We start from the raw sequence: 21330 nt of genomic DNA, 5'->3' as shown, positions 1-21330 counted from the left end.
GAGTCAGCTCTTCGCATCAGGTGGCCAAAGCACTGGAGCTTCAGCTTCAACGTCAGTCCTTTTTCAATCAACACCCAGGGCCGATTTCCCTTTGGATGGACTGGTTAGATCTCCTTGCGGTCCAAAGGACTCTCAAGAGTCTTCTCCAACACCATAAGTTCAAAAGCATCAATTCTTTGGCACTTAGCTTTCTTTATAGTCCAACTCTCACATCCATACATGACTATTGGAAAAACCATAGCCTCGACTAGATGGACCTTTGTTGACAAAGTGATGTCTCTGCTTTTTAATATGCTGTCTAGGTTGGTCATAACTTTCCTTCCAAGGAGTAAGTGTCTTTTAATTTCACGGCTGCAATCACCATCTGCAGTGATTTTGGAGCCCAGAAAAATAAAGTCAGCCAATGTTTCCCCATCTATTTGCCATGAAGTGATGGGACCAGATGCCATGATCTTAGTTTTCTGAATGTTGAGCTTTAAGCCAACTTTTTCACTCTCCTCTTTCACTTTTATTAAAAGGCTCTTTAGTTCTTAACTTTCTGCCATAAGGGTGTTGTCATCTGCATATCTGAGGTTATTGATATTTCTCCCGGCAGTCTTGATTCCAGCTTGTGGAGAATGTCCTTATTCTCAGATTTATGATGAAATATTTAAGAGTAAAATGTCACAATATCTACAATTTACTTTCAAATGGTTCAGCAGAGGAACACACAGATACAAAACAACTATGTCAAAATGCTAACAACTGAGGAATGTAGGTAAAGAATATATACATGTTCACTATAACACTCTTAACTTCATTGTAGGTTAAAAAAATTTGTGTTATTTGCCTGAGTATGGTAATAGTGTATTTTAATCTTAGCCTTCTGATATTATAGAAATATGTAATATAAAAAGTAAAAACCCCTTGTTAATCACACTCCATCCCTCCAAGTATAACTACACAAATATATTTATGGAATTTCTAACACTTTTATCTATATGAAAGTGAAGTCGCTCAGTCGTGTCCGACTCTTTGCGACCCCATGGACTGTAGCCTACCACGTTCCACTGTCCATGGGATTTTTCAGGCAAGAATACTGGAGTGGGTTGCCATTTCCTTCTCCAGGAGATCTTCCCGACCCAGGGACTGAACCCAGGTCTCCAACATTGTAGGCAGACACTTTACCGTCTGAGCCACCAGGGAAGTCCCTTTATCTATATATATACTATCATTTATTTTTCTAAAGTGGGATTAACACAGGACATCTTTCCTCGTCATTACAGAGTCACAGCCATCTTTTTTCTAAACTTTTTATTGGAGAATAGTTGACTTACAATATTGTGTTAGTTTCTGCTATGCAGCAAAGTGTATGTTATACATATATCCACTTTTTTAGATTCTTTGCCCATACAAGTCAGTGCAGAGTATTGAGTAGAGCTCCCTGTGCTATACAGTAGGTTGTCATTAGTTATCTATTTTATATATATAGCAGTGTGTAAATGTCAATTTTATATATAGTAGTGTGTATATGCCAATCCCAATCTCCCAATTTATCCCCTCCTTTCCTTGTAGTAACCAAAAATTGTTTTCTACATTCGTGACTCTACTTCTGGTTTGTAAATATTTGTACCTCGCCTTTTTTTTTAGATTCCACATAAAGAACAGACTTTTGTTCTAAGTGGGAGAAGGTGAGGGTGGGATGATTTGAGAGAATAGCATTGAAACATGTATATTACCATATGTAAAATAGATGACCAGTGCAAGTTCTATGCAGGAAGCAGGGCACTCAAAGCCGGTGCTCTGAGTCACAGCCATCTTTTTAACAACTACATAACTATTGCATTGTGTAGATGGACCATATTTATCTCACCAACCCTTTATTATATTACAAGATGTATCATGGCACACTGCTGTACTTGCTGGCTGCACAGAGTTGAAGGATATGCTAGTTTTTGGTTTCTCTGTAATTACCAACTTGCCTTCAACAAGCTATAAACTGATCACTCTTCCATCTGTGGTGTCAGAGAATGCCTGTATGCTCATACCTTCATTAGCATCAAATAATTTATCAATTACTGTTTAAAAAAATCAATGGCAGGCAGTTCATAAAAAAGGCAGTTCTATTAAATGCCTATTACTCAGTGAAAGAAAACAATCTGAAAAGGCTATACTGTATGATTCTGACATTCTGGAAAAGGCAAAACTATGGAGATCGTAAAAAGATCAGTGGTTTCCAGGGGTTAGGGAATAGGGAGGGATGGCAAGGCAGAGAACAGAAGATTCTAGGGCAGTGAAAATCCTATATATTATACTATAAAGGTAGATTCATGTCATTACACGTTTGTCAAAATCCACAGAATATCCAAGGTAAACTATGGACTTTAGGTGATTATGGATGTGTCCATGTAGGTTCATCAACTATAACAAATGTACCACTCTGGTGGGGGATGTTGTTAGTGAGGGAGGCTCATGCATGTGTGTGGGCTGGAGGTATGTGGAAAATCTTTGTACATTTTACTCAATTTTGCTGTGAACCTAAAATTGCTCTAAAAATAAAGTCTACTAAAAAAGGCAGCTCTTTGTTGGTTGAAACTACATAACCCTCGTTACTTTTTGAGAATCAGCATTCCCTTTTAATGTTCTTTGTTTAATTATAGGCTTTGAATTGGATATTGATCTCCTTTGCCCATTTTTCTAATGGAACTTTCTCTTTTACAGATTTGTTAGATTTCTTAATATATTAGTGATTTTAGCCCTTTATTTGGAGGAAAGAAGAATGGTGTGTTCAGGCCAACTGTCTCATGTGAACACTTAAGTAACCAAAGGTGCATTCCTACAGATGGTGGGCTCTGTACAGTGAACCACCCAAGAAACTAGCTCCTGTTTTGAATAAAGGGCAAGATGGAATAAGTCTTTTTTATTAATATCTTGCTTCAAAGCCACTTCAAGGCATTACTTACAGAGAACTTTTGTACCTGGAAGGAAACATATGTAGATAAGCATGGGAAATACAAAGTAGAAGACAGGTCATAAGGGATAACTGTCCTGTCTTATCAGTTACCCTGGTATATATTTGCAGAGACTGGTCTTTTATCCTTATATTAAGAAAATCCATCATACGGGTACTATAGACTAAATGTTTCAGGCTCCTCCAAAATTTGCATGTTGAAACACAATCTCCCAGTGTGACGGTATTAGGAGGTGGGACATTAAGTTATAAAGGTGAAGTCATGAGCGGGGTTAGTGCCCTTATTAAAGAGACTCCAGAGCTCCTTGTCCCTATCACAATGTGAGGTTACAGCTAAAAGACAGCCATCTGTGAACTAGGAGGTGTGCTCTCACCACACAGCAAACCTTCCAGTGCCTTGATCTGGGACTTCCAGACTGCCTAACTGTGAGAAATAAATTTGGTATTTATAAATCACGCAGTCTATGATACTTTGTTACAGCAGCCTGAATGGACTAAGACAATGGGACCAAACATTTTTTCTCAGTCATCTATATTGTGACTTTGCTTACTCATTTATTGCAAAAGTAGAATTGTCACATTTATCTTTCTTTTATAGCTCTGGGGTTTATATCATATTAAGAAAGGTCTTTCTTATTCTTAGGCTATAAATAAAAACTATTTTATAGTATCACCATGTAGTTCCTTAAAGGATTGCATTTCATATTACTGATTCACACAAAACGTTAAAACGGTACCATAAACAACATTTTGTCAACTAGAGATGATTTTGCCCCCACCTTGGAACATTTGACTGGTTCTGGAGACATATTTGGTCTACACACTGGGGGTATGCTACTGACATCTAGTGGATAGAGGCCAGGGACACAGCTAAATGCTCTGCAATAATGCACAGGACAGCTCCCTCCCACCTCCAACAAAGAATTATCCAGCCCAAAATGTCAATAGTGATGAGGCTAAGAAAACCTGTCATAAGCCACCTCTCCTCCCTGGTTGTTTGGATCCCCATTGTTTTGACCTTCTGTATACCATAGAACAGGCGTCCCTGGTGGCTCAGCAGTAAAGAATCGCCTGCAATGCAGGAGTTGCAGGAGATGCAGGTTCTAGCCCTGTGTTGGAAAGATCCCCTGGAGAAGGGAATGACAACCCACTCCAGTATTCTTGCCTGGAGAATCCCATGGACAGAGGAGCCTGGCGGGATACAGTCCATAGGGTCACAAAGAGTCCAACAAGACTGAAGTGACTTAGCACGCATGCAAACACATATCGTGTCATTACTGAACACTGAAAAGATTGAATGACATGAAAAGAAAGAAAAAGGGAGAAAATGGACTAAGAAATTTTGGTAAGTTGGAGAAAACCATCTTACCTCATTGAGGATTATAACCTTAATCTGTCCATCTGTGTAATTCAGCTCCAAAAGCATAAATTTAACAAACATCATATTATAAAGTACACCAGAAAATGAGTTAGAATATTGGAGAAAAAAAACTGGCAAACATTATAGGCATACTAAGAAGGGACAGAGGCACGAAGAGACTAATTATGTAAATGCCTTTATTTGAACTAATAATCGCTACCAGATTACATTAGAGTTAGAGTAACATTATGATCTTAAAAACTATAGCAAACAGCTTGACAAAGCAAGAGTACATTAGAGTACATTAAGTCCTACATATATGTTTATTTTTTAGTGACCACATCTCCTTATCTTAGGTGTAAAATTAGAAAATTTAATATACACTTAGCATACTTGGCCTACCATATCCTTCCTAAATTCTGAGCCCACTCTCTCCTCAAAAGTGTCATATTCAACAGCATTTTAAATCTAAAGAGAGAGTTTGATGGTACATGTTTTAAAACAAATAAGCATATATTGAACCAATGTTTCAGGACAAAATATGTCAAGTGTTTACAGCTTTAGTGTGGGAGGGAAGATGGAAATTCAAGGTACATTTCCCTCTATGTTTTTTACTTACTTGAAGACCCCTTAAAAAAGTAGCAAAATCAGCAGTCTTATTTAACGTAATCAAAATATTCTTAAATGTACAAAAAAGGATCATGTAGACAGAATACTGTAAAAAGATACTGATTTTAAGAATAAAAGAATATGAAAAGCTTCTATTACATTCTGCACAGCCAGTTACTTCTGTCAATTTTCAGTACTAGAAAGATAAGCAAAGGATACTCATATACAAATACCCTCTGACCACAGTTCTTGAATAAGAACTAGCATACTGGATGGAAAGCAAATTATTGCCTAATATCAATAATATTCATATTCAATCATCTAAGCAAGTCCCACGAGGTGGACATTCTAAGAGGAAAACAGATACATAGAAATACGTACAGCAATGGAAAATGTCAAGGGCAGCGATCTATGAGGAGCGAGTAAATGATTTGACTACGGGCACATTTCAGGTGGGCCTGACAAATCCACCTTGACTATGGGAAAGAGGAGTTGTTGCTACTAAAACTCTTTCACCTGAGGGCTCCCATGATGAGCTTAGTCTTGTGAAAACTAAAAAGTCCTTTCAATAACCAATAGTTTCTTAAGCCATGAGCACTTCGGCCAGAAATTGCTGTACTGCTAATCATGCACCTGGGAGCAAGGTTGTTTTTTATTCAAATTGGTTATTTTACACTCTCTTCATACCCCTGCCCATCAAGCATGCAAACACAGTCATGACCATCTTGGGCTTTACTTCCACAAGGTCTTCTGGGAGAGCGTACACCCTGGTTCCAAGTCTTCTAGCCATCGACACTGCGTACCTATTTTTTGGAGGAAACAAAAATTGAAGTGCAATTCTGGTCAGTCATGGGCACTGACATGAGGCATCTATTTCCTCTTATATACTCAACTGTCTAGGATGCAAAACTTCTACAGTGAGAGTTCAGATCAGAATGACTTTATTTTTCATTGTCTTCTCTTTTATTTTTTGAGGTCACTCATAAGTGATACCAGATTTTTAAGCTCTACTATTTGGGGCTGATGATATTTATTCACTCCTTTTCTACAATGTAAAATGAGAACAATTTAGGAGCACTGATATGAAAAAACACTTTTCTAGAATATGTGTGTGTGTGTGTATATACATATATGTATATATACCCAGATGTTGAAAATATGTATATATAATTACTCAGATATTGATATTCTCATTGAGCATGTAATAAGATAACAGTGGCTATCACGAGATCTTAGAGACACAGAATGGAAAACTGTGCCAGATGCAAAATACAATTTCATAGATGCAGTGAATACTTCGAAATATCCAAGGGAGGAGAGACAGTCTGTATGGTACATGCCAGTGTGGCTGAAGCAAGGAATGAAAAGGGTAGAAAAAGGAAAGGAGTTAAGAACTGACATGTCCAGCCGAGGAAATTTGCAGGAGCACCCCTCAATTAATACACAAGGCATTTCTAGGTGTTCTATAACAGGAATCTTTAAATATGATCAAGTTTCTGGAAAAAGAACTTTGAGGAGTTCTCTATAAATCTTTATCATATTATGCTGCAAATATTTTTTTCAAGGAGGGAAGAAATGATGTGATGCAGTATGTGATGCCAAAATGAAGTTTTACAGTAATGCTTCTTAGCTATCTTGTGAAGCCCTGTTGGGAGCTGATTTTCAGTGTATACTAGGAGAGCTTTCATGGGTTGCCCATGAAACCAGATCACAGTCTAGATCTTTGGAGAAGAAGGGAAGAGGCAGGTGGGAAGGACCTTCTGCATGTTGTCAAAATGCAGGGAACTTTCAAGGCACGGTTTCAGCTGAGGGTTTAGCATCCTGCCCACTTAAGGGACCAAGATAAACTCAGTGTATGTAGTAAGGTGGGCTATGCACAGTAAGTTTTAAAAACGTTTGAAAAGAGTGCAACAAAAGAAAACCCTATCAAAGGCATGGTTATCCTTAGCCCATTTTTCTTCTGTTCTAAGTTTGCAGCTAAGTTGCTTTAACACATACATTATTTCTATAACCTACAAACCAATGGCTGACTGAGCACCTACCTATTAGGTCAGGTGCAGCAATGTTAGGCTCTTAACGTATTTTACTCATTTCAAAATCTCCAAGGTAAGTATTATTGCTCCCATTTTATGGATGAGGAATCTGAGGCTAGAAGATGCTTCCCCCAGCTGACACCATTCTTGAGTGGCAGAACCTGAATGATAATGCAGATCTGCCTGCCTACAATGTCTATGCCCTTATGAGGATATTAGGCAGCATCCCTTACTTGGCATTATTGTGCTTGTCATCTTCTGTCAGAGTGCCACTCTTAACAAGGTCATAGTTTATACAGCCTGGCTGGATGGCGTCAATTAAATCCACAACTGCCAAACTAGAGCTGATCGTCTTATCCTAGAGTAAAAGGACAATACATTTGAGAATTTTCATGTGTACAAATTAATGCATGATCACTTATATAACGCTGTCAAAAACAAAGTCTAGTGAATTAGAAAAGAATCATGTCGTTAGCCCCACAATGATCTCACTCACAAAGAATCCAAAGGCTAGCTTTCCAAACTATAGATACTTTTTATAGCAAACATAACGTTTAATAGTCAAACATGGAATTCTTACCTTAAAACTCTGAATGGAGGTTGATTTTCCAGCTTCATTCAATGTTCTGTTCACCCAGCTTACAATGATGTCGTCATTAGCTTTCTGACCATCACCGAGATCTTCCAGGACATTGAGGGTATATCTAAATGAAGCAGCAGAAGAAATAGGTAACTAATGAGAAGCTACTGCATAGGATAGGGAACTCGACTCAATGCTCTGTGCTGAAAAAGACGGGATATATTTAAACATATAGCTGATTCACTTTGCTGTATAGCAGAAACTAACACAACATTGTAAAGCAACTAAACACCAATAGAAATTAATTTTAAAAAAGCAGCAGAACAGTTTCTGTCCTAGTTTATTAGAAAAAAAATACAATTATTAGAATGCTTTATCTTTCATTTCTTTTCCTTAGGTTTGAGAGATTAAAGGAAAGATTTCACGAGAAGACATTCACACTATATGAAAAAAAAAATTTCAGGCAGTAGTGGCTTGCCATTGAGCTGCCTTTTGCACTGCTGGTGGGAAGATTTTCAGCGCTCTACTGAGTAAGTCCACCAGTCTACTTACTGCAGGCTCACTGTGTACTAGGCCAACCCCTGGTAACGACTTAAAGTAAGCTGTGCTTTGGCTGGTACCCAGTTATAATGAATTGCTTTTTAGCATTACAGTTAAGAGATCTTCTTTCTCAAATGTATACATGTTCATAATTTTTGCTGTTTTTATTCACCAACTCTAAATGAGGCTCAGGTCTGTGTCAGGCAGATTATAAAAAAGGGAAATATTCACAATTCTGTTGCCTCACTATCGAGAAGGCATTTCCCATTGACCATCCAACATATACTCATTACTTAAACTCACTTCGGAGTCTAAACATAAAAATTTCAAAGGTGTAGTCATTGATACGTTTCCTTAGAAATAGTAAAGACTAGATCACAGACCTGTATGATAGTGAACTTGAGCAGTTAAAATTGTATACTATACCTTCTCATCAGCTGCCAGACCAAAGCTAAAGTCAGGGTTTGATTTCCATCATTCAGGTCTTGCCCTCCAATGCCAACCAGGGAGAATTTGGCAGGATGCTTCCCTAATTCAACAGCATAGTTGCAGTTTTCTAGCTGCAAACAAACAAAAGCAAATGATTAAAGATTTTCACTTGTTTAATCTTTATATGCAGGTGCGCACAAAGTAAGACACAGTTTCTGTCCTCAAGAAGCTCAGAGTCAAAGAGTTTCCCAAACAAAAGAAACAAATTGAGAATAAAAACAGTCCGTAACAAATATGTGCAGCAACTTAATTAGCTACCTTTTTCATGTTGGCTCCAAGTTTCGGGTATGGAGGTTTATTCACCTTACTCCAGTCAACAGGAACTTTAATTCGTTCATATAGCTGTAAGATTACCAGGGCATCTTGCAGGTCACTGATGATTTAAAAAGAGTTTGATCAGTGTTTTCAGAGAGCAGAGCCTGTTTCCTTAAAAACAAGGACACTACACTGTCAAAAGACTCATGTATTTTATTAATCTGTGCTAAAAATGGAGCTAACACCATCCAATTCACTTAAAAATAGTTATTGAGAGCTTATTGTTTGCAAAGAACTGTTCTAGAAGCTGGGCTCATAGGAGAAAAATTCCAGGCCTTTAGAGTCAGAGAAAGAAAGAGAATAAACAAGTATATGGATAAATGGGTTAGGGGAATGTATTTAATTGCTATGAAAAACAAAAAGAAAGAGGTTAGGAGTTAGGCAGTGGTAGGTGGTGGTTAGGATCTGAATCAGCGGCTTGAATATAGCAAGGGAATAAAGCATTTGATGTGGAAAAGAACATTCCAGGCTGAGAGAACAGTGAACACAAAGACCTCAAGGCATCATGGATGGTCTACTTAATGTGCTCTCTGGTCTCCGTTTCAAAATATAAAGTCTCTGTTCCCTAGGGTGTTAGAAAGATATTTATACATTTTTTCACTTAATGACCATGTAAAGAAATAATCTGGGCTTTTGTGTATTTGGGAAATGATAACGGAAGTCACCACATTTTCCAATAAAGTAATGGCTACAAACTAACATTTAGAAAAGGTTTAGAGCTATAATTATTTATGCAGCATCCATTCATGATGTTCAAAACTTTACAAGAGCATTGGAAGGCTTACGCATAGAGATGGTTTACATGGGGATTAACACCAAGAGAGTTCATCCAGTTACGAAAGGTTCTTTCTTCGCGAGTTTCTCCTATTAAAAATATTCACAGTGTTTATATAATCATTAAACACCTTGCATATGTGCATATAACATCAACCCACAATTAGATGATTATTTTTTTTTCAGATCTAAAGGTTTTCTCCAATATGAATCTCTAAGCAGTCTCTCTAAATACATACTCTCTTGTTTTTTAAATTGGATGACTTTCTTTTAAAAGTAAAAATATAACCTTATTATAACCAGCTAAGAGGTATATGAACTTTTTATACTCTCTTCCCTATCTCATCCTTCTCCAGTATCTCCCCAAATCCCCATACTTCTAAAGTAACTGATATTATTGGTTTAGTTTTTATTAGAAAAATTTACCATGGTCATACAAACCTCTATACTCACATTAATTTACATCTTCTCTCTACCCATTTAAAAATACTGATACTAAGTTACATATATGTACTTTTTTTTACGTGCCTATATTAGAGCAACAAATTATTTGAAACTTCAAAAGCATAAAATTTAAAGATTTTACAGTAATCCTAGTATATATGCAATGAGCTGCTAATTGAGAGTTTGAAGTATTAGTCGCTAAGTTGTGTCCAGCTCTTTGTGATCCCATGGACTGTAGCCTTCCAGAATCCTCTGTCCACGGATTTCTTAGGCAAGAACACTGGAGTGGGCAGCCATTCCCTTCTCCAGGGGATCTTCCCAACCCAGGGATTGATCCCAGGTCTCCTGCACTGCAGGCAGATTCTTTACCATCTGATTTCATAATAATGCTAGTGGATATGCAATGAGCTACTAATTACATTTGTTAATTTTTAAGTACTATACTTCATGCATATATAATCTGGCAAAGGTATACTCTGCCTTTCCCAAATTAAATGAATATTTACATGCATTATTATTATTTTTTGAGTAGGTTAAAGGTGAAAGGAAATGAGAGCAGTTTCAGTTAGTCTGACTATGCAAGAATGAATCAAATACTGCAGATTTACATAGGTCAAATTTTATGCACACGTGCATTTTTTTGGAGGGAGGTTTAAAAATAAGTGACCTAAATACAAAATATTAAAATAAAACATTGGTTTACTAAGTGGCCTTATACTAAGTGATCCTAGGCTAGCTTACTTTAAAAGTTCCCAGACTTCCTTGGTGGTACAGTGGATAAAAGTCCTCCTGCCAAAGCAGGGGACACAGGTTCGATCCCTGGTTCAGGAAGATCCCCTATGCCATGGGGCAACGAAGCCCAACTACTGAACCTACGCTCCTCAACAAGAGAAGCCACCCCAATGAGAAGTCTGAGCACCAAAACAAAGAGTAGCCCCCGGGTGCAGCAACTAGAGAAAGCCGACACGCAGCAACAAAGACCCAGAGCAGCCAAAAATAAGTAAATTAAAATAAAAGTTCCCTTGTATCATCCCTTTCTATCAGTTGCCACTTTTTACTCAGCCCTTGGGACTACTTATAGTAGACAGTTGCTAAAGGAAAGTAGATAAGGAAACTTATTAAATCAAGATTATGAAATCATCGTGGCCTATGTATTTCTACTGTGTAGCCCCAAATATAATTTAAGAAACCTGTATACTAAACCTGTATACTCTATTACCTTCTAATAGAGTCCAATCAATATCTTGGTTCTCTGGCTTAGTGAGTGCTGGGTATTTATTAAACAGGTTAGCCACAAAGGCTAAGTTCAGTTTGGGGTTCCCACTGACAACATCAGCTGGGGTAACAAACTTTCTGCAACCTAATTTGTCTGCTTGTTGAAGCATACTCTCAGCCCTCTTCAAATCATCTGTTTCCTGTTGAAGTAAAATAAGACTTTTTTTTAAAAAAGGCCATACTAAAAATATAGAAACTTTGCCCTACAATGATAAGCTGGGTATACAATTCTATTTTTTCTTAGCCAACACATGGTACTTATATTACTGTTTTGAATGCAAAAAAAAAAAAAAAAAGTTGCCTGTGCTGGATATGCAGTACCTTGAAAATACCCTAGATGGCACCAGATCACGAATCTAAGGACAGGATACATTTCACTCAACTGAAATTACTTCTCTCATGCCAAAATTCATTAAGAAAAAAAGTGAAACTTGTTCAGATTTTAAATTTAGGCCCTAAAGAGGGTGTAAGGCTGAAAAAGATGAAGGAATTATGAAGAAATTTTTTACAATAATAATCAAGGATACCAGGCTCCAATAATTTTGAGGTTTAAATTACATATTTCAAATTATCATCTTTCTCTTAAACTATTTTTTGATTTTACTTTTCCATCCAGGAAGCAAAGTTGTCTATTTCTGTGTAAAATACTTACTTTCAGCTAATTCCTAGGACTCCTAACTTCTTCTCTGTTTTGTCCCCCCCACCCCCTCAACCCCAACTTCTTTCCTTTTGGAAAGATGCATGCTGATTTCTTGACTAACATACAGTTTGGTGAGGAGTATAAGTTACAGATCTGATAATTTCATACCAAATTAAAGATAGTTTCCCAAGTGCTCACCATCCCCACCTCCCAACAATAAAAGTAAAAAAAAACTGGAGCTGCAGGAGGAACAATTGCTTTTGGATTATTCGTTTCCAGTGATCTGCCCCCTCTAGACTTCTCTTGGCAGTTACTATAGATGTGGCCACCCCAGTATGCCCCAGGGTAAATGTATGTCTTCTGGAAAAGAGTGTCAGGTAAGAAGGGATTTTTATAATAAGGGGGAAATAAGAGATAAAGGAAATTTGAGGAATGTTACTTACAAACCAACACAGTTCAGATTCTATAATTTGAGTCTTAACTCTGTCTTTAATGGGTGATGCTATCTTTACTTTTTTCATCTCCAGTGAGGGGCCTCGATCATCTAGGTCTCCAGAAGAATGGGTATTTACTGTGTTACCCTTCACTGTTACCATTGCAGAGCAATCAGTAACCACCAGCAGATGAGCAGTTGACTGGGATTCAGCCTTTGGGATTCTCCATGAGCCTAGTGAGTTCATCTCATAGAGCCTATTCTATTTTCTGTTACTTTAATACTTCTGGTTCATGCTATTTACTATCTTTATTTTTAAATCTCATATTTTTTATCATCTCGGCATTCTTAAACAAAAAGCATTGATGATATTGGAGTAGAAGGAAACGTTGAAATAGCAACAATTTTAAAAAATTAAGATACAGAATAATGAAACAAAAGACAATCAAATAAATATATATATATATGCCAAAAAGAACTTCAGCCCATACCTCACATCATATTCAAAATTAACCTTCAATACACACACACATGTAAATGTATAAACCCAAAACTATAAATAAAAAACTAGATATAAAACCCCAACTATAAACCCTCTAAGAGGAGACATAAGAAATGTTTGTGACCTTGTGTTAGGCTAAAATTTCTTAGATACAACATCAAAAGCATGATTTGTCAAAGAAAAAAAATGACTAAATCTGACTTTGTTCAAATTAAACAATGCCTGTTCTTGGAAAACCACTGGGACTAAGTATCTGCAAATCACATATCCAATCAAGGACTTATATCCAAAATATATAAAACACTCAAAACTTGATAAGAAAACAAACAATGCAATTAAAATGGGTAAAGTGTTTAAACAAAGATGTATAGACAGCAAATAACTACATGAAAAGATGTTCAACATCATTAGCCATTAGGGAAATGCAAATTAAAATCACAATGAGACACCTCTACCACTGCCAAAATTCTTAATGTTTAAACTAACCACATTAAAGTGTCAGTGAGCATGTGGATGAACTGGAACTTTCATGTGCTACTGGTAGCAATGTGCAATGGTACAACCATTTTGGAAAACAACTTGGCGGCTGCTTAGAAAAGTTAAACGCACATATACCATTACCCAGCCATTCTACTCCTAGGTATTTACCAAAGATAAATGAATGCATAAACTCACACAAAGACTTGTATATGAATGTTCAGAGCAGCTGTATTTGTAATAGCCTCAAACTTGAAACAATCCAAATGTTCACTGGGGTGAATGGATAACAAATTATAGCATATCCATTCACTGAAATATTATTCAGCAATAAAAAGGAATGAATTTCTGATTTATGTAACAACACAGATGAATCTCAAAATAATAACGCTGAAAGAAGCTTGATTAAAAAAAGGGCACCTATTATATGATTCCATAAAATTCTCAAAAATTCAAACTACATTGAAAGAAAGCAAATCAGTGGTTGCCTGGGATGGTGGAGTATGGAGGCAGAGAGGAATCACAAAGGATCATGAGGAAACTGGATGTTATGATGGAGATACATATCCCTAAAGAAGGTATAAGACTGACAAAGATAAAGGACACTGAAAAACAAAGGAAAAGCATGATGAAAGGCTCAACAGTAAAATGAATGTGTGGACAGAGCAGTAGGAAATTGCCCTGGCTAGAAGAAATGGAGCAAGATGGTGTAGCAGGGCTTCACGTGCACAGCAGAACATTTCAGATTGAACTCTTAAGTCAACGGGGAATCCTTAAAGGATTCTGAGGAGGACAGAGACAGCGAAGGGAGTGCTTTAAGATCAACCAGGGAGAAGTGACTAGAGAAGAGCTGTATCATAATCAGAATCAGTACACTGGTGTTATCTACCCAGGCATAAGATCACCTGGCTAGCCATCCCAGATAGCTTCCTTCATGCACAGGAGGGCCCCTCATTTGTGCCAAGAGGGACCTGAACTGAAGAATTTCAGATTTAAAAACAGACAGAAATGTAAGTACTACAAGTCAGTGACAAATTCAGTTCTGATAAGGGCTGCATAAAATGTTTAGCAAGTGTAATCCACTCAATCCTGAAGTGGATATGAAATATGCTAGAAATGTGCATTTTTTAAAAATCAGTAGAATCCATTCCATATCTAATGAATACAAAGAACAACAGGATCCTAGAAAGTTGAGACTCAATAGTCTAGGCCAACTTGTTACTTCATGTATGAACAAAGGAACTTGTCCAAGGTCATTGAGCAAATAAGTGATGTAACAAGGGAACATGGTCTGTGACAGTAATTCACCAAATTGGATTTGAGAGATCAGGAGTTTGTAAACACATTCACATTACTCTCAACATAAGAATATGTTTTCATTAAATCTATCATTGTGATTATAATCCAAACACTCAGAAAAGGTTAGCCTCTAGTGCTTATTTCCCCACACTTACTCTGAATATTTTATGCCATCCATAAAAACCAACAACACCATAACTACAGAACTCACCAATAAACTATTAATATAAATCAAAGCTGGTCTTTCTGTCTATAAATTACATCTACAGTAATAAAATTTAAGATAATACTTAAAACTGCCAACATCACAACATGCAATTATAAGCATTCTTGTTATCTATAAGAAATTGACAATTTTGTAAGCTTGTAGAATTCACAAGAACATCTATACTTACATTGAAACCCGACATGTTAATATCTATCCGTGGTTCACCTTCCTTTTGTCCTTTTGGTGCGATTTGATTGAGAAGATGAAAATAGGCTTTGGAATCCTAAAAATGAATTGCAAATGTCAGTGAGATCACATTTACAAAGAATGAATGTATCCTATTGTCCCATGTGTGGAAGGATATTTGCATTGGATTTTGTAAGAATGTGACACAAATCTCTATCTTCTTATTTAACAGTTCCTTTTCCCAGAAAAGTCCACCTATCTGGCCTTATGTCTGCCTTGAATATGGATGAACTGGATTTTGTCATGACTTTACAATTTATTGAAATCATCAATATAATAATGCTAGAAAACATATAACTAGTTCTGTACCTTCACTGAGTTACTGAAGTCAATAAGCTTGACAGATAAAACAAGCACGAGAAACAAGTAGGATAGGAGAAATCCAGGAAGCATAGGGAAAGAGAAAATAAACAGGTTATATCATTACAAAGCATAATATGTATATACCATAACCTATGGAGAAGAGATTAGTTGTGTTAACAATGCATTAAATTATAAATTGAAATGACAAAAATTTTTAAATGATTTCTACTTGAGGTGGTGAAATAACAGTAAACCCTTAATCATCTGAATATATTTAACCAAATGAGCTTCTCTTTGTTTTAAGCCCTTGACCTCTTTCAACACTGGAACACTTTTACTTGGAATACCAATACCTAAAACAAAATGGTATTGCTCATATGGGATGTGGGCTGGGTGAATTCAGGCTGTGTGGATGCTACACAGAACAAAACCTGAAAACCACTATATTAGTGTAAACATTTAATGAGGGTCTCCAACACACATGTCAAGTACAATTCTGCCTCTCTGGAATACCAGAGGACAGGAACTGGAGTGAAGTTTCTTTATCATGTTGAGGCAGGACATACATGGGCCCCAGGCTGAAGTTTCTCCCTGTGGACAGAAACTCCATAATAGTAATAGCAGAAACTCCATAAAAGCTGGATGATGGAGCAGGCTGGGCCCTGTCCAGATAAGAGATAGAAGAGGTAGCATCACGGTGATTTTGGGTAGCCTCAGTCCACAGTGCCTTGAAGCAGGGCTTTGGTTCCCAGCCAGAAATTGAGGTGTTGCCCCCTTCCTTTTGACCTCCATTGAGCCTTCCTGTGCCTGTGTAGTCAGAAAGGTATCCTTGACTTCAAGAATGAGGAATATATGGTCTTTTATTTCTTATCTGGGCAAGGCCCAGCCTCCTCCATCATCCAGTTTTTATGGAGTTTCTTCTATTATAGAATTTCTGTCCACAGGGGAGAAACTCTTCAGTCTGGACCCATGTATCTCCTGTCTCAAGCTCATAGTAAGTGATGTCAACCTACCCATAGGCCTCTTCACTAGAATCCATCTTGGCTAAGAGATACACATGCACACATGGGAGGATCCTGAGATAAACCAAACACGGACTCAGAACCAGACAAAGCAAGATGACTGGCAAAGGGAAACCCAGAAGAAATGCTCCATGAAAGTGACTTCAACCACCACGAGGGTGCAACTGTCTCTCTGAGCCCACCCATGTGAGTCTATTCACATATACGTTTTCCTCCTAATAAACACTTGTTTTACTTGTCTCAGTCTCTATGTGGAAATTCATTTCTACACAGCTGATGGGCCAGGGCCTTGGTCCCACTGGTCCCTCGTGGTCTAGTGGCTAAGATTCAGTTCTCTCACGGCTGTAGCCTGACCTCAATCTCTGGCTGGGAACAGAATCCCTGCCTCAAGCTGCTATAGGCCGAGGCCACCTGAGATCAATGTTACATCTGAAGATCACCTTCCCAGCTTTGGTAGTTTTCTATTACTGGGCCTTGACAGTCCAAACAGATTATAAAGGAATGTTTCTCATGGTAACTCCTATGGATTGTGTACACCCTAATCCCCCAGGGAAGTTGCTGAATATGGAGATGGCCAGATGTAAGCTCTGACCTGCTAAGTACAGAGCTCTGGGAGAGGCCTAGAAAGCTGTATCTTCAATGAGCCAACTATGTACGTTTGATACACTTGTCAGAAATTATTCTAAGAATGGGGAGAATCAGGTGAGAGTGAAAGCCACTGCAGAGAAATTCATGGAACGCAAACCCAGATCTTACATTAGTGGCACAGAGGTTATCTCCTAAGGAGTAGGGCATTACAGTTGTGAAAGTGCTTTCACTTACAACTATCTACTAAGGGTGCAGAAATAATTTGTATGTGCCTTCTCCCTATGCACTTGAGAAAGACAGGTGAAGAGTAAACCCCAAAGAGTCTGTAACTTACTACCCCAAAAAGGGGCTTTAGGTGAAAATTTGAATGTGAACATAAATTGGAACTTCCTTTTCACATTACCCAGAAATCCTCTGCTTTTTAAAACTATTAAAAGCAGAATATTTTTTTAAAAAAATATCAAAGGAGAATTTTTTACAATATTCATTTAAAAATAAGATTCCCTTTCCAAAACAGCAGAATACACTTTTTTCTCAAGTGTACACGGAACACTCTCCAGGACAGATCACATCTTCAATCACAATCATCAGGAAATTTAAGAAAACTGAAATTGTATCAAGCATTTTCTCTGAACCACAATGCTATGAGACTAGATATGAATTACAGGAAAAAAAAAAAAAAAACACAAACACATGGAAGCTAAACAACCTGCTTCTAAATAACCAACAGGTACTGAAGGCATCAAAAAGGAAATTAAAAATACCTAGAAATAAATGACAATGAAAACATGACAACCCAAAACCTATGGGACGCAGCAAAAGAGGGAAGTTTATAGCAATACGAGCCTACCTCAAGAAATGAGAAAAACATCATAAACAACCAGACTTTATGCCAAAGCAAATAGAAAAAGAAGAACAAAAAAAAAAAAAACCCTGAAGTTAGTAGAAGGACAGAAATCGTAAAGATATAAATGAAAAATACATGAAGGAAACAATAGCAAAGATCAATAAAACTAAAAGCTGGTTCTTTGAGAATATAAAATTGACAACCCACTAGCCAGACTCGTCAAGGAAAAAAGGGAGAAGACTCAAATCAATAAAACTAGAAACAAAAAAGAAGTTACTACAGAACGCAGAAATACAAAGGATCATAAAAGACTACTGTGAGCAACCATATGCCAATAAAATGAACAACCTGGAAATGGATAAGTTCTTAGAAAAGTACAACCTTCCAAAACTGAAACAGGAAGAATTAGAAATCACAAACGGACCAATCACAAGCACCAACATTGAAACTGTGATTTAAAAATCTTTCAGCAAACAAAGGCCCAGGGCCAGATGGCTTCACAGGTGAATTCTACCAAAAGTTTAAAGAAGAGCTAACACCTATCATGCTCAAATTCTTCCAGAAAATTGCAGAGGAAGGAGAACTCCCAAACTCATTCTATGAGGCCACCATCACCTTGAGAGCAAAACCAGACAAAGATACCACCAAAAAAGAAAATTACAGGCTAATATCATTGATGAATATAGATGCAAAAATCCTCAACAAAATTTTAGCAACCAGAATCCAACAGCACATTAATGGATCATACACCATAAGCAAGGGTGATTTATCCCAGGGATGCAAGGATTCTTCAACATATGCAAATCAATCAATGTGATTGACCATATCAATAAACTGAAAGATAAAAGTCATACGATCATATAAATAGATGCAGAGAAAGCTTTTGACAAAATATAATACCCATTCATGATAAAAACACTCCAAAAAGTAGGCACAGAAGGAACCTACCTCAACATAATAAAGGCCATATACGACAAACCCACAGCAAGCATTATTCTCAATAGCGAAAAACTGAAAGCATTTCTTCTAAGATTAGGAACAAGACAATGGTGCCCACTCTTGCCACTATTATTCAATCTAGATTTGGAAGTCCTAGCCATGGCAATCAGAGAAGAAAGAAAAAGAAACAAAAGGAATCCAGATTGGAAAACAAGAAGTAAAACTCTATTTGCAGATGACATGATAACATAGAAAACCATAAAGATTCCACCAGAAAATTACCAGAATTAATCAATGAATATGGTATAGTTGTAGGATATAAAATTAATACAGAGAAATCCCTTGCATTCCTATACACTAACAATGACAAATCAGAAAGGGATGTTAAGGAAACAATTCCATTCACCATTGCAACAAAAAGAATAAAATACCTAGGAATAAACCTACCTAAAGGGACAAAAGACCTGTATGCAGAAAACTGTGAGACACTGATGAAACAAATCAAATATGACACAAACAGATGGAGAAATATACCATGTTCTTGGATTGGGAGAAATATTGTGAAAATGACTATACTACTCAAAGCAATCTACAGATTCAATGTAATCCCTATCAAACTACCAATAATATTTTTCACAGAAATAGAACCAAAATAAGTTGCAACTTTTTTTTTTCAAAATAAGTTACAACTTTAATGGAAACACAAAAGACCCTGAAAAGCCAAAGCAATCTTGACAAAGAAAATCAGAGCTGCAGGAATCAACATTCCTGACTTCAGACTATACTACAGATCTACAGTCATCAAGACAGTATGGTACTGGCACAAAAACAGAAACATAGACCAATGGAACAAGATAGAAAGTCCAGAGATAAGCTTATACACACCTATGGGTACCTTATCTTTGACAAAAGAGGCAACAATATACAACGGAGAAAAGACAGCCTCTTCAATAGGTAGTGCTGGGGAAACAGGACAGCTACAAAAGAATGAAACTAGAACACTTCCTAACACCATACACAAAAATAAACTCAAAATGGATTAAAGACTTAAATATCAGGTCAGAAACTATAAAGCTTAGAAGAAAACATAGGCAGCATGCTCCTTGATATAAATCACAGCAAGATCCTCTGTGACCCACCTCCTAGAGTAATGAAAATAAAAACAAAAAAAAACCTAATAGACCTAATTAAACTTAAAAGCTTTTGCACAGCAAAGGAAACAATAAACACGATTAAAAGATAACCCTCAGAAAGGGAGAAAATAATTGCAAATGAAACAACTGACAAAGGATTAATCTCCAGAATATATAAGTAGCTCATATAGCTCAATATTAGGAAAACAAACAGCGCATTCAAAAAATGGGCAAAAGACCTAAACAGACATTTCTCCAAAGAAGACATACAGATGGCCAAGAAACACATGAAAAGATGCTCAACATCATTAATCCTTAGAGAAATTCAAATCAAAACTACAATGAGCTATCACCTCACACCATTCAGAATAGCCATCATCAAAAATTCTACAAACAATAAATGCTGGAAAGGATGTAAAGAAAAGCAAACCCTCCTATACTGTTGGTGGAATGTAAACTGATACAGCCATTATGGAGAACAGTATGGAGATTCCTTAAAAAACCAGGAATAAATACCATATGACCCAGCAACCTCACTACTGGGCATATACCCTGAAAAGGATCCATGTACCCCAATATTCACGTGTGCTTAGTCACTCAGTCGTGTCTGACTCTTGCGACTGCATAGACGGTATCCTGCCAGGCTCCTCTATCCATGGGATTCTCCAGACAAGAATACTGGAGTGGGTTGCCATTTCCTTCTCCAGGGGATCGTCCCAACCCAGTGACTGAACCTAGGTCTCCTGCATTGCAGTCAGACTCTACCGACTGAGCTACGAGGGAAGCCGAACATTCATAGCAGCAGTATTTACAACAGCCATGACATGGGAGCAACCTACATGTTCATCAACAGATGAATGGATAAAGAAGATGTGGTATATATACACCATGGAATATTACTCAGCCATAAAAAAGAACGAATTTGAGTCAGTTCTAGTGAGATGGATGAACCTAGAGCCTGTTAAAGAGAGTGAAGTCAGTCAGAAAGAGAGAAACAAATATAGTAGATTAATACATATATATGGAATCTAGAAAAATGACACTGATGAACCTATTTACAGGGAAGGAATGGAGACATAGATACAGAGAATGGACTTGTGGACACAGTGGGGGAGGGAAAGAGTGGGACGAATGGAGAGAGTAGCATCTATATATATATACACACACACACACACACACACACACACACACACACACACACACACACACACTATGGAGTGTAAGATGGATAGCTGGTGAGAAGTTGCAGTGTAGCACAGGGAGCCCAGTCTGGTGCTCTGTGATGATCTGGAGGGATGAGATGGGGAGAGGGGTAGGAGGCCAG

At 37.3% G+C, this 21330-nt stretch overlaps 1 protein-coding gene across 3 annotated transcripts in view; it reads right to left on the bottom strand.

The window, feature by feature from the left end:
* Positions 1-4490: 4490 nt before the first annotated feature.
* Positions 4491-21330, bottom strand: part of LOC145536431 (plastin-3-like) — a 37327-nt gene continuing 20487 nt past the window's right edge. For 2 of the 3 annotated variants that reach the window (XM_081565776.1, XM_081565777.1), the window contains 8 exons: positions 15116-15211; positions 11314-11509; positions 9662-9740; positions 8820-8934; positions 8499-8632; positions 7533-7656; positions 7186-7310; positions 4491-5722 (listed from right to left, as the gene is read on the bottom strand). In XM_081565776.1, coding sequence (XP_081421902.1) covers positions 5590-5722; positions 7186-7310; positions 7533-7656; positions 8499-8632; positions 8820-8934; positions 9662-9740; positions 11314-11509; positions 15116-15211 — 1002 coding nt within the window. In that variant the 3' untranslated portion in view covers positions 4491-5589. Of the gene's footprint in view, positions 5723-7185; positions 7311-7532; positions 7657-8498; positions 8633-8819; positions 8935-9661; positions 9741-11313; positions 11510-15115; positions 15212-15483; positions 15511-21330 lie in introns of all 3 variants that reach the window. The other variant, XM_081565778.1, reaches the window with a different exon arrangement.

This window comes from Giraffa tippelskirchi, chromosome X (assembly GCF_054371585.1).
Source record: "Giraffa tippelskirchi isolate mGirTip1 chromosome X, T2T-mGirTip1v1.2.pri, whole genome shotgun sequence".
NCBI classification, from domain to species: Eukaryota; Metazoa; Chordata; class Mammalia; order Artiodactyla; family Giraffidae; genus Giraffa; species Giraffa tippelskirchi.
The sequence above is the reverse complement of the archived record's forward strand: the minus strand, read 5'-3'. Positions and strand labels throughout refer to the sequence as shown.